At 46.2% G+C, this 14,313-nt stretch overlaps 3 protein-coding genes across 3 annotated transcripts; 2 read left to right on the top strand and 1 right to left on the bottom strand.

Moving 5' to 3' along the window:
• Positions 1 to 122: 122 nt before the first annotated feature.
• EV420DRAFT_1477570 (uncharacterized protein) lies at positions 123 to 890 on the top strand (the record flags this gene model as incomplete). The annotated part of the gene is made up of 5 exons (XM_060469428.1): positions 123 to 323; positions 368 to 496; positions 539 to 610; positions 681 to 830; positions 858 to 890. The coding sequence occupies 5 exons, from the start codon at positions 123 to 125 to the stop codon at positions 888 to 890; spliced, it is 585 nt and encodes a 194-aa protein (XP_060333585.1).
• Positions 891 to 2,045: 1,155 nt separating this feature from the next.
• On the top strand, positions 2,046 to 2,934 carry EV420DRAFT_132824 (uncharacterized protein). The gene is made up of 6 exons (XM_060468779.1): positions 2,046 to 2,253; positions 2,304 to 2,361; positions 2,414 to 2,489; positions 2,539 to 2,639; positions 2,691 to 2,816; positions 2,868 to 2,934. The coding sequence occupies exons 1-5, from the start codon at positions 2,097 to 2,099 to the stop codon at positions 2,803 to 2,805; spliced, it is 507 nt and encodes a 168-aa protein (XP_060333586.1). The 5' UTR covers positions 2,046 to 2,096; the 3' UTR covers positions 2,806 to 2,816; positions 2,868 to 2,934.
• A 2,519-nt stretch (positions 2,935 to 5,453) lies between these two features.
• Positions 5,454 to 9,052, bottom strand: EV420DRAFT_1477572 (KR domain-containing protein; the record flags this gene model as incomplete). The annotated part of the gene is made up of 4 exons (XM_060469429.1): positions 5,454 to 6,748; positions 6,803 to 6,960; positions 7,017 to 7,408; positions 7,466 to 9,052. The coding sequence occupies 4 exons, from the start codon at positions 9,050 to 9,052 to the stop codon at positions 5,454 to 5,456; spliced, it is 3,432 nt and encodes a 1,143-aa protein (XP_060333587.1).
• Between the last annotated feature and the right edge of the window lie 5,261 nt (positions 9,053 to 14,313).

Raw genomic sequence — 14,313 nt, forward strand, 5'->3', positions numbered from 1 at the left:
ATTTGCATAGATATATACTTAAGTAAACACAGTTCCCAACTTGTATGTTGCAAATTCAATGACACAGCCTCCTCACCATAATATAAATACCTGACATAGGCAACGGATTGGTATAGCTTGTCATGGAACCTCTCCTCTCAAGACTTTATAGAACAAAGCATCAACCTTCTCAAAACTTGCTGGCTCTGTATAAAACTACAGAAGTGTTCTTAGCTGGTGGAGACTACCATCTCGGTTCACACCAAGACAACCATAACTTTTTCTGTAACTTGTTCGGTTACTTGGAACCCAACAGCTCCTTGGCTCTACATCTTTTGGTCAGTGTACGTTGTTACACATATGTAAACTGAAGCGAGCCATGTAATAGAGACCCGAACTTAAATCCACATCGTGGTATCGCCTAATTCATCTGCGAAGCTTCAGTGCAAGCACTGTTTTATTCAATAATCAAGTTCGGTTATTGGAAATGATCATAGAACATGACAGAGGTGAAGTTGTATGTCAATTTATTTATCGGTTACCCTTAATTTCACTGTAGCAGTCACCTATCTCCTGGATTAATCAAGATGTACCGAACACAATTTTCGTCAACATCCCTGAAGGTGTCGATGTAAGAAAAATAAAACCAAAGTTTATATGATAGTTATGTTGATATAATAATACTTGTCTGCTAACTACAGGTATACGCACCTTGGGGTCAGCGACCCGAAGGCAAAGTGGACCCGAGATTGACCGCTGATCAAAATGGACTCCTCAGTCATACAGCAAACCACCCGGTTTTATTGACCGCGGCTCTGTGTAAAGAGCCTGGATTCGTCAGAAATATAGATGTAAGTAAACTTATTAATCGACGATAGTTTGAGCTAAACAGAGGTGAAAGGCTTTTATAATCAACGTCTGCAAAGTCGAAATCATCCCTCAAGCTGACGAGGAATACCACTGAAATTCCTTGAAATGATATACTAATAAGCTGTCAGAGTCCGGTGAATAGGAATGGTTATTAACGGACACTAGTGATCCAGTGATAGTGCTTTGTAAAAGATAGAGAAATTCACACAACTCCACTCTCCTTTGACCTGATTGCCATTCCAACAAGCTGGCTTCCAGCCGCACTGACGGAAATCCACTCGTAATGATCGACATTCTCAAGTAAACAGTATCCGATGAAACACGTGTACTTCGATGATCTAGATATGAATAGATCGTAACAATAAGTACTACTTAATTCTTGATTATTCGGACCTTTTAGCTGTAATGGAGATTAGTTTGAATAAACGCACGTCTTCATCTTGAAGTGGAACAGAGGAATGCTCGGTAAAAAGTTTGTCTTCACCTCGGCATAATAAACGTATCCTCTCTCGACTGAAACTATGGGATGGAGCTGAAAAAGCTCCCTATATCGCTTAATCGAACATCAATCAGATGTCATTGGCACAAAAGCCAGGGATTCTGGCATTCCACCCTCAGAGGACACACGGACGATGGGTGGATGACTCTAACGATCAAGATGGGCAGGAGAACAATCGGACAGTACTGCGATGGCCCGACCCGGACATCACTAGATCCAATCATGACTGCGATGGGTATCGGACAGAAATTCCAGAGAGCTTTAATTTGGATGGAAAAATACCAATTACCCGTCCATTTAGAGTGAGATTGCGCATTAAGTTGCAGCCAAGGAAAACATGTACATAGCAGTGTGTCCGTAGTACATATGTGAAGTATTTTACTATTTGGCATTGTAGACGCCATCAAATTTATTAACCTCACCTTAACTCACTCGTTGACCAAATCCAATTGTACTCAACGATGACTACGAGGTAAGCGTTGCAACAGACGAAACAACTGCATATGTACTCACAAGGATGTTCAGGAATATAGAAAATTTTGAAGGATCGGAGTCGTTCACAGATGGGGGGAAAGGTGCATATGTTCTCTTAGACTCGAATTCAAGTGGGTCATATATGTATTGCAGATGGCGTTGCAGGTTTAGGATCGCGTATAAAGGGGAAGACGACAGTCAACCGACTGATCCAATATTAGACTCCACTATCCGATGATCCTCACGTTATGTTACATTCCAGGTCACAGTCACAATGCCCTCTGGCCTTTCTCTCCGCCGCTGTGCAGTCCTCCTTTCTGTCTTCAGTACCTTTTGCTCCTTGAACAGCATCTGTTCAGTCTTTATACTTTCTTTGTCCAATGTTTTAAAAAATGGAGGAACAAATGGAATGTTACGAATGTGTCTCCCTCGTGAGTGCCTTGGACATGCCACGTCACTGTTTTATAACTCTTATCCTTAGGGCATATTCGATCCGATGGATCTTATATCACCCATGTTTGTATGCTCGTGCTAGTACTGTGAAGCTGCCCAAGTTTGAAGACCGTTTCTGACTACAGTTATCATTATAAGCTCATTTACGGTCGTATGCCTTCGCAGGCCAGAATTAGTCGGAAGCCTGACTGCCAAGGTTGCTCATGATCAACCCGTACTTGCTCTCTAGGTAGGATATTGATGACAACTAAAATCTTTATCAGGGCACGGTATTTTCTCCGGATGTTATTCACCATGTCCTACGCGTGGCTCTGGAAGACTTATGTACTGCTTGCACGAGGTGTCAATCTCTCTATACTATCCAGTACGTTGTCCTATAATATTCCATGTGTACCGTTGGCAATATCCGCTTCAGGTGCAGTGTTCGACAACACCCTCATTCTGACTGCCACTTCAAGTTTATCATCCTTCATCTAAGAGATCGTTTTTTTGTTCTCTGCGTCTATGATCCAATAATCTATTGTTCATAAGAACAAGGAAGGTACGCATCCCTTTGTTGTGCTTGTAACGGATACTTTACTTTGGGGTGCAGGTCTGCTTCGGTTTTATGGCTGTCAATTCCTGACGGCGTTAGAAATTCGATGCCTCGACTCAGAGATCGGGTTGTTAACCGGATCCTTGGTAACAGTTCCACCCGTTCAACTGCGCACCTTGACAATCGGGTTTCAAGAGGACCTCATGCTCTTAATAATTTCAGGTCAGCCACACGAATTTCGTGACATCCCCTAGCTATTCGGCATTTCCCGAGATGCCGGCATTTCGGCGCGGACCGGAAATACCGGGAAACTCGAATTTGGTTAAATGCTCCTGGCTCTGCCCGACTCAACCTGATATGGCAGTCGGTGCTGATGCCCGCCTCTTCATTGCTTTTCTGGGCTTTAGCGCCCAGCATTACGCGAGACGCTCGGCGCATAGCATCGGGACACGTTGCGAAAGGTCGTTTCGCTTCCGAAAAAAAAAAAACCAGAAAAATCGTAAAAATCAACAAAAATTTGGTACGTTGACTGGGGTTACAGGGATTATGGACAGGATGGATTCACGCATTTCAGACAGAGTTTCCCCGTGCTATTGCACCTCGTCGCCCTACGAAACCAGGAGTCATGCTGTTCTCCTACTTATCATCGACCTCCGTATCTGAATCTGGCTCGGAATCCGATTGCCAGTACATGGCGACTCCGCGTTGTTGGCGGAAAACTTGATATGGGGATCGTGCATCCCACTCGCGGGTGAGATCTAAAAGAAATCAGTATGCTTTCAAGGGAGCACGGGCAGTATACGCACTTCTCCTGTATTTTAATCGGTAATATAATCGTCGCGAAGACCAGACGATTGTACTACGCCCCGTCGTCAGTCTGCGTTGTCCGGCGCTGTGGCCAGACGACTTACTTCCATCGTTCTCTGAGTTTGGCTTTGAAAGGCATGCTGGTAAGCTTGGTATTGAATCCAGTAAGCAAATACACCCTGAAACTGAAAAAAAAAGTAACTCACCTGAGAGAAATTCGTAGGGATGTGTATGCGAGGTTGCTGAGGTTGAGGAAGAGAGCGCTTGTGTGGCGAGTGTGACTTTATTGATGCTGGCATCGTTTATCCTTATTTACCATCTGTGGCTACATGCTAAATACACTGTACTCTACTAACTACGCGTTAAAGTGGCCTCCAAACTTCCTCACTCAAATCTGAAAAAATTCAGTCAGATATAAACGAGTTCAAAATGTGGAAATTTCCGGCTGACAGATGTGAGACAAGATAGCAAAACTGCGGCAGCTTCCGGTTCCCCAGCAAGGTCCTGGGCGCCGGCACCGCGGCGGACACTTGTTGAGAATGTACTGGCCAGTCTGCCTGGAGAGGCGCGATGGAGCGACCTTGGTATCGAAGGAGATGGCAGCGAGGAAAGTGAAATGGCAGATGTACTGAAAACTCCAAGAAGCTGGGTCTAGTCGTATCAATACACAATGAGTCGGGGTGTCCATCCAGAATGGCACTGACCAAAAGTTTGCTCCTCCAAAAACGCAAGGATCGGGCCGGGTTAGCCTCGGCGGCCCGGGACAATCCGCAATGCGTTGGATGCAGGGGTGGCCAATAAATCCAGTTTTCACAGTTTTCGATGCCAGACTAATCTCGGAGGATCTCGTCGTTCAATACTACCACTGTCGATTTTGTCAAACTACCCCGCTCCCGCTTGACAATCACTATCATCTTTTCATCCTTACAGTTCGTCAAGAGCGCGGTAGAAATTTCATTACAGAGAGGAATGGGAAAGTATGGCTGTGTGATGGTCAATGGTGCGTTTTAGTTGGCCGTAGTATGCAATAAAAAACTCATCACTTCTATTTGAAGGCGTTTTGCATTCAGTGTATCATTATATCAACTTTTCGGACCCAGACCAGACTGCACTATCGGCTCGCTACTTGCACAATTAGCGGCTAGGAAGGCTGGCCACAAGGACAATCTATCGTCGCGTTTTCTCGCAGCCCTCGAGAATACATCCAGACACTGCCTCGCCACTACCTAGGATTCCGTGCTGGCCAGGTGTTTCTACCTTGTCGCTGACGAAATAGGCGTCTTGCAGAGTTGCTTCATATCGTTTTCTTAGGATACCCAGTATCTGCGAAGGCCTGACTGATGGAACGCTCATCAACAAAACCGTCTATCTGTGATGCATGGCCGCAACTTCGGGGCGGAGTCCGCCAGTTACCCAGTTCTCGGTCTCCCATTCAACAGAGGTACGGCCTTATTGTCAGTCGCACTCTATCTGCTCCCTTCAATACTGTTCTCATACGCGACGAGGTCGAGAACCGTTGGTTCGGACCTCGAAAGGCCGTGCAGCTCATGTATCAAGGAGTTACATGCGATCGTGGTTATAGCTGTGGATACTTCAAAGAAGAACCATACGAGTAATGCGACATCACGAAAGGGGTGGCCTCATCCGTGCCATGTGTAGCGGCGTCTTTGCCATTACTCACATCGGAGAACGTGCAATTTCGAGGCTTCATATCGTATCGGCGGCAAGGAGTGGAACCATTACTTCCCCCGACGTCTCCATTGTCATATAGTTCGGACGTAGTGGATAATGTTACATCACAACGTACTTTGTACACCGCCAGAATGTAGGTAATCTTTAAACATTGCGCCATTCCCGTTGTAATCTATCTGCAACCTGATCTAAGACCGTTATGTGGTCGCTTTCCACAAAGATGACCTGAGCTTCTGGAACGATTGACCTGCATCCGAGGTCTTTCCATTCATCCGAAGGCTGACCAAGGCTCTGGATCATTCCATGCGAGGCCACGAACACGGTCATTATAGAGCATGCCTTTATGCTCTTCACCAAAGTCGTCAACTCTACTTGCAATGTGTGGTATGAGAAGGCGCCGTTGGTCTCCCCTAATTCGATCAAAAACCGTGTGATTGTCCTGCAGATGTCGCCGAAGATTTGATAATAGCTCATCATGAGCTCACGCTCGACATGTCCAGCGGCGACCTTCCTGAGATCCCTAGCAATATCTAAATGTGTCTTCGACGTGGATATTTCATACAGTGTCAGCATGATGTCAAGAAGTTTGTTCACTAGCGGGATGCTAGCGACTTTATTCTGAAGGGATGGCGCATCAAATTCCCAGAGAATAGGCGAAGTGTAGAGTGCTGGAGAATAATCAACGAAAGCGAGTTGAACGATTTCATCTCCATTGCTTTCGAAATTCCGCGCGATTTCTAAAGTTAGCAGGCAAGTTCCGCAGTACCCAGCCAGACGATAAGGTCCATTCGGAACAGCCAACTTGATTTTTTGGAAATAGAACAGCGCCATGGACTGCAATGAGGAGACGGGTGTATCGGGCGTGATTTGACATGCATATAGAGGCGTGTCAAAGACCTCTTGCATGCCTTTGAAAGCCAAAATGATACCGCTTGCTCCATGTATGATGACGAGCGGTATTCCCTCTGTGTCAACGAGCTTGACAACAGTTTCTCCAGGGAGATTCAACTTGCGCCAGTCGAATAGCTTTCGGTTGTCTTTTATGGGATTGGTTGTGCGACGTATCAATGTTAAGATGTCGCGGAGGCTAATATCTCCGAGAAGCTGTAGTTGAGTGATGGGCAAGAAATGACGCAGTGATACAGATAGTCTGCTAGCAGACAGCGAATCCAATCCATAAGCGGTGAGGGGAACGTCGGGGGAAAGCTCTTCGATGGATAAACCGAGTGAATCGCAGACTAGCCGTTCGATCTGGGAGAGAACCCCTTGCTGGTTCTGGGATTCCACCACAGTCTTAGATGGCATGGGAATCAGATGATCATATAGAGACGATGGTCCGCAAAATTTCTGGAACTCGCTCCAGGAGTAATCTGGAATATATAACCAAAATGCTTGATTCCGCATTCTCTCTAGGCCGTCTTCCAGGCAGGCGCACAGGTCTTTACAGTCATGTCAGTGGCGCAGGAGAGACATAACAACAAGTGATTACTCACGTCGACTGGTCATTGCCCATGGAGCCCATGGTTCCAAAGATGGGCGAGGGAGTAATGTATTTGGATCGATAACAGTGTCACTATCAATGATAGCGGGTGCCACTAAGGCAAATGCGTTAGGATAGCGGCGAATCATGAAGTCTACTGCAGTATTGGCACTATAAGAATTAAGGAATCTGTTCCTTCTCATAGACAATGGGTTCAAGTCGCTCACCTAGAGTAGTTCGTTTGCCCTGCACTTCCGAAAATAGCGGCAGATGATACAGTCACTAGGAATTCGAGTTGTTCGATCGCGATAGTTTTCTCTAGGACGGTAAATGCTTCGGTTTTGGCTGGAAAGACACGATTATAGGTCTCCGAGGTATGATTTACGTATGACCTATCCTCCAAAATGACCGAAAGTAGAATGCATCCACCGATACGACCCGGAAGGTTCGACATTAACCTTTGCATGTCTGAAAGAGAGCTGGCGTCGCAGCATTCCAGACGTAATTCCAAGTCCTGCTGCTCCGAAAGATATGTCAAAAGATTGAAGGATGCAGGATTTTTCCTCGACAACGCCTGCCCTCCGGTACGAGATGTAAGCACTATCTTTCGAGCACCTTTCTGCAAATGTGACAGAAGTTAGATACACTGTTACCTTGGCCATGGGAAAGAATTGACCTGATACATCCATAGGGCAACTTGTAAGCCCAAAGAGCCTATTCCTCCGTGCAAGAGATAAAAGACGTCCTCACGAAAGAGACAAAATTTGATCGCGCGCGCCGCAACCAGATCAGAAGGTGTTTGGAATGAGCCCGATAGCACTGACGGAGGGAAGTTGGTATCGAGGAGTATGTCGAAGATATCCGAAACTGTCCATGGATTCCTTTTGATTTCCTCCAATATTCCATTCACTGGATCATCCCAAAGATACAATGATGCACCCACAAAATCACAGATGCTCCGTATGCTTTTGTGATGTTCATTATAGTTCGAAAGAACCAAGTCGCCTGGTTTCAAGAGTTCCAGGAGTTGGGGAGCGGCACCCACAACAACGATAGTAGACATGCCGAAATACTCGAATACTCGAGTAAGCCTTTCCGGAAGGCATGATCGATCCTCATTCCCAAACAATAGCACTGCTCTTCGGTTCTGGACGCGGCGACGATCTTTCAACGATCCGAAGCCAAGGTAAGAGCTGGCAATGAAGATTGGAACCAACGCTCCGAGCTGATCTTTCCATCGAGGAGCAAGAACCTGCCCTGTATGGACGATAGCGAAGTTCGATAGCGGACCACAAGCAATTGCTGTAACGTAGGAATGAATGTGCCACTGGGTATCACCCGCATCGATGATTCTTCCATATAAGCCTCGTACGTTGCCGTCAGGTTCTGATGTTAGACTAATGGACAAAAGCACATGGTTCGGTGGAACACGCGGACAAGGACTTGCTGCAATGGATTCCGTAGCTGTTGCAGTCCAATACCTGATAGAATCAATGGATGGATCTTGTGGAGTTTCAAACGACAGTGAATGGACCAGTCTAGGAAGGAGGAGTTGCCCGTTACGCTCCACAAGGAATTCGGACTCGTTTTCGAGGCCATCGACGCTTGACAGCCAGCCAATATACACGCTTCGCTCTCGTGTCAACCATGTCTCGTTGAAAAGCACAAGACGAACATTTGTTCCGAGAATTTCTCGCCTCAGCGATCGACAAAAGCCGCGTGCAGCAGCGCCTGATACATCTGTGGTTGATTCAATCCAGATTACTGCTGTGCCAGAGCTCTGTAGCTGGAGGATTTCGTTTCGAATGCCTAACTCCCCGCCCAAGCGAAACGACAGCATTGGAGGTCCCTTTTTTTCGTAGCCGTTATCCCGGATCTCGGGGAGTTGTAAAGTTTGTTTTTGTGCCTCGATAATGAAATATCTGCAGCTCGCTAAAACGTTGCTAGAACGAAAATGTTTGCCCACCGAGGCGCGCCACGAATCCTGCTCCCTAGGTAGCTGCCCCTTAATGTCGTTCAAGATAATGACGATGACTATTCCTCCAGGGATTAGGAGGTCATGCAGAACGGCGATACGTGAACTGCTCATTTCAGAGCTGATGCCGATGATTATGTCGTAGAAATATCTGGGAACATGCTGATCCTTCACAGCTGAGTCCAAATCAAGTTCCACAGTACGGCAAGAGCAACTGTCATCGTCATCGGAAGAAGTCTGTCCTTTGCCAGCGGTCGAGTAGTCACAGAAAATCTGCCTCTCGTTCATCAGGCGCAAGACTTGTGACGACAGTGTCGTGCGACCGAACTCTTCCGCACTAGTAAGGTCCAAAACTCTGAGAATTCGAGTACTGCTGCTATGGGTGAGTATATCCGCAACACGTCGTAGCCTTTTAACTGTATCATCGACGGCATCTTCTAACTGCATCAGCGAATCGGACAAAAATATATACGCCCATATAAGCCCGTGGCAAGGCTCAAAATGCTTGGCAACGTCCGAAATAATTGCGCGAAGGTTATATGCCCATATGAAGCGTGGAGGATTGATAATTCTTCATGTATCATTATGAGTATTTCTTATGTCAGTAATGCATATCAGGCTTCGAAAGGTATCAGTACCATTACTTGATGCCATAGGCAGGTATAACATGAGCTCATATTATAGTGAGTCTGTAACATCGTAAATGTATTGTAACAGTTTTTGGTACTATGCTTATTGTCATTCATGGAGAAATTCACAGAAACTTTTGAGAAACTCAGAAACAGTCCATTTGTTATCACGGCACAGAATATTGGTACATCATTTATATAAATTGGTCTCGAACTTTATACTGTATGTTCTCCTCGCTCTTGCTCTTCTCTCTTCGCTGCTAATCGCTTGACAGAGCCGCCATTAGGAAGGGACTGGGAAAGTCGAGTCTTTCCAGTCTTGAAAACACTGCTAGGAAACAGAACATCAGTAGGTAATCTCGCATCAGATGGGGGAATCACTTAGTCCACCATTCCAATACGGCCTTTGCCTTTGCCTCTGCAATAGGTCCAGGGGCATCCTCAAAGTAATCAACAATGTTGTTGAAGAAGACGTGATAGTCGAAATCACCATCAACTTGTTGCCAGCCGCTCTGCGTCAACGCAATCCGAAGCTATATAGCTAAGATGAGCACGCAACCCTAGATAGAAGCATCAAAGAACCCAGCTTGTACAGCCACATAGGCGATACTCCGTGCGGTCACTGACTTCAAACCAACATTATTAGCTACACAATGTGGTGGATTTCTCTTCTGTCGTTTGGCACGAGAGACCGGCATATTGAGATCAATCTTGTCTGCAGATCCAGGTGATGTCATGAGGCACTTCCAAGCCTGTCGAGAATATCAGTAAGAGCAAAATGAGATAGCCCATTGAATAACCTTCTGTAAGATTGGAGACTGCGCAAAACCTTCATCGTTATCGTTGTGGTCCTTTTCAGGGTCAGGGAACAGGAATCGAGGCCAGGATTCTGCAGTAACTGGGTACTGCGGATCACCGTTCTGTATTGCTGCACGTACACTAGATGATGGGATGTCAATATAGATCTTTGAGTGGCCATACAACATACTCTGGATCCGACCAATCATACTCAATAGGACACAGAAAGGCTCCCGTGATGTAATGGTCAAAACCACGACCAATGCGACTCTCGGTATCCAATAACTCCTCTTGCATATCAGTGAGTTTGATTGAGCGATTGATCCATTCGGGCACTTTCACCAGAAGACAATGAGTGTCAACCGTTCTGGCAGCGCTGGCACCGTTGCTGAGCTTCAATTGAAATTAGATGACTATGGAATGCTAACTCAAATGGAGGGCTTACCGAGGTGCAGATATCATTGAATTCACCAGGTGTGGTCTCATTGCCTAGAAGAGACTTTTCAATACGAGGCCCAAGGCTCTCGATCATTGCCTTGTAGCCTCGAAAGAGTCTCTCTTGTCTGTAGTATACAGTAGATACTGTTAGTAGACACTTAAAGATTAATGAACAATATGACTTACTCCAATGTAGGTAGAGCAGAATCTTCGTCTGAGTCCGAAGATGAATCCTCTTCAATCTGCTGGCGTCGGACTTTCTCATCCACGATGCTCCGGACACTGTCAAAGGGTGACATCACACGGGGAAGAGCACGTCCCATCTGTTTGAATGACTCTCTAAAAGAATAAATGGAGATGATAGCAAGGAGAGAGTCATTATTAAACTCACTGGTGCTTGACTTGGGGAGTACCCTTCAACGTGACCACTTCTTCTTCCAGCTCTGCAATGCGCCGTTTCAGAAGACCAATGTTCGAATGTGATAGCTGAGAGGATCCTGGTAGGTTGGGGATTTGCGATTCTTGGAGGAGTGATGCCATATTGCTTGAGATGCGACGTTAGCAAATTTAGCCATGACTTAAGTATTTATGTTGAAAGAACTGACTGCCGATTCGGAAGAAGAGCCTACTTCGGGTGCGCATCGGAGAACAAAATGGATCTAGATGGTGAGAGACCTTGTAGGTCCGTGTCGAGCCCAATGGGCCTTCACGATGAGAGAAACTAGAATGGTTTGGAACATGATCAGGGTCTATCACGTGGTGCATCACAGCCACTACGACGCGTTAATCCGGTGATCGCGAGATGCCTGTATCTCGCCTCTCCGACTCGGAGCAGCCTACTTATTAGACCGCCAACTGCATGCCCGTTTCTCAGACAATGCACCCCATCTCACTTCTCATCTTCATTCTCCTCATGTCCGAGCTTCTTCTTCCCTTTTCCTGTGTTCCTGCTGAAGCGGGGTGTGGCCGAAAATTCAGTACATCCAAAGGACTTTCGCTTCACAAGAATCACTGTGAGGCCAGTATTAAATTACGGGCTCAAGTAAAACTGGACAAGCCTCGAAAGCACAAGAAGCGCAGACGTTTGGAGGATCCTGTTGGTTCTGCTAGAAGGGAGGGAGGACTGCTGGTCAATTTGGAGACGGAAAATGCTGAGACTAGTATTCAGGTATGTGCACAGTATATTATTCTTGACTATAATCTAAGCTGTCAAAATGCAGACAATAGACTACCAAGATGTGGATATGCCTGAAGATTTACCATTGTCATTTACACAGACTTTACCTGTACCAGAACGGCCACAACGCATGCATCGACTTCCTCGCAGATTTATTGACCATCTCCCAGAAGCTGCACCTGCAGCAGTTGCTGCCACCTCCGATGAACCGACACCCATTATCCCTCGTGTGCGTCTCATTGTCCACGATGCATTCAAGACCGTGACCAATGCATTCCATATCCTTCGCTTCTTTCCAAATCGACCATCCTACGATCCTGATGCATTCATTTCACCACAAGATCTTGCTAACTTTCCTGACTCCACTGAGTCTGATTCGAGTGCTACGATTCCTGAAGAAATCGGCTCAGTGTTACCACCTCCATACCCTTACTCGAGCATGAGCACATATCGTCTCATGCAGTGGGTTGACTCTGGTAGCAACCTCAAATCTGAAAGCGAGGTTAACCGTCTTGTCAATGACGTTATTCGTGCACCAGATTTCCGTACAGACGATTTTCAGTCTGAATCCCAGTTTGATGTGGGCAGAGAGCATCGCAAACTCGACACTGCGATTAACTCATCGCCCTCACTGAAGGATGGCTGGCGTGAGGCAACTGTGGATATCAAAATACCTACTGGAAATCAGGCTACTGGTGTACGTGTCTTTTCAGTCCCAGGATTTCGGTACCGACCTTTGGTTGAGGTCATAAAGGCCGCATTCACTGATGTGCAAGCATGCCTATTCCATCTTTCTCCATTTCGCCATATATTCGTATCTCCACTCACTGGACATGAGACACGTATATACGATGAACTATACACCTCGGATGCCTGGCTGAATGCCCAACGAGTTCTCCAACGGGCCGCTAACGAACCTGGGTGCAAGCTAGAGAAAGTTATTGCCTGCATTGATGTTTTGGTCTGATGCGACTCACCTTACCAGCTTTGGGACGGCAAAGGCATGGCCACTGTACACCTTCTTCGGTAATTTGTCCAAGTATGTCCGTTCAAAGCCAGACTCGGGTGCATGCCACCAAACGGCATTTTTTCCTTCAGTACGCTCGTTACTCTGAGACTTAGTTCTAGCAGCTTACAAATATTTCTTAGCTTCCAGACTCAATATCCGACTTCCTCCGCACACTCAACATCAGTACGAATCAGCAGAAGAACTTGCTGACCCACTGTCGGCGCGAACTCATGCATGAGGCATGGAAGCTCCTTCTGGATGCCGATTTTGTCCATGCCTATATCCACGGCATCGTTCTCAAATGTGCAGATGGAGTTTATCGTCGTGTCTACCCCCGGATATTCACATATTCAGCTGACTACCCTGAAAAGTATGCTTTTATTTCCTCCATGGTTAAGCACTAACAGATAATTGCATATTGTACAGAGTACTCCTTGCTAATATTCGAGATAATGGCACATGTCTGTGTCCTCGCTGTCTTGTTCCCAAGAAGAAAGCCGATCAGATGGGTCTCATATACGATTTGAAGCTACGTGTTCGTCTGGCTAGGACATATCTGTTAGACGAGATAACGAGGGCACGCGATTTCATTTTCAATAAGGGATATACTGTCGGCAGTGCAGCAGTGGAGAGATTATGCCAACCGCAGTCAATTGTTCCGACCATGGTACGTTTACTATCTGGTTACCAATATATCAACTACTAATTCTACTGTCACAGAATGCCTTTGTGGAAAAACTCGGATCGACATTCAATCCCTTTCAGATGCTAGTCATGGATCAGATGCATGAATTTGAGCTGGGCGTGTTCAAGGCTGTTCTTGTCCACCTTGTCCGTATCCTCTATGCAGCTGGTAAAACTAAGAAGAAGCAGCTAGTAGAGATTTTCGATGAAAGGTATGTGTACATGTACCATTTCTCGACTCCATCCTGTTCTCAGTTGATGCCTTTCCTCAGATTTCGACTTATTCCGACGTTTGGGGTTGATACCATACGAAAATTTGCCAACAATGTGTCTGAAATGAAGAAACTGGGCGCTCGGGATTTTGAGGACATCCTTCAGGTACGTCCGCCTTCCTAACACTATGTCCCAACTAACTGGCTGTAGAATTTAATTCCAGTTGTCGACGGGCTTCTCGATGAACCATACAACTCCTGGATTTTGACATTACTCTTTCGTCTCGCTGAATGGCATGCTCTCGCTAAGCTGCGAATGCACAGTGATGTTACCCTGGAACGACTCAAGAATTGTTCAACCACATTAGGAAAAGAGCTTCGCCGATTCAGGGAGTGGTCAAAGGAGTTCGACACAGTGGAGCTTCCGAGAGAAGTCAACACACGAGTACGAAGGGCCGCAAAAAAGGCTGAAACTGAAGCCTTTCGCCATAACGAAATGCAGCCACATCCAGTCTCTACGTCAAGTCCTCAACCGGGACCACAAAAGCGGCAGCTCAACATCAATACGTACAAGTTCCATGCCATTGCTGATTACGCTTCCA

This window comes from Desarmillaria tabescens (assembly GCF_030435595.1).
Source record: "Desarmillaria tabescens strain CCBAS 213 chromosome Unknown EV420scaffold_10, whole genome shotgun sequence".
Classification (NCBI taxonomy): domain Eukaryota; kingdom Fungi; phylum Basidiomycota; class Agaricomycetes; order Agaricales; family Physalacriaceae; genus Desarmillaria; species Desarmillaria tabescens.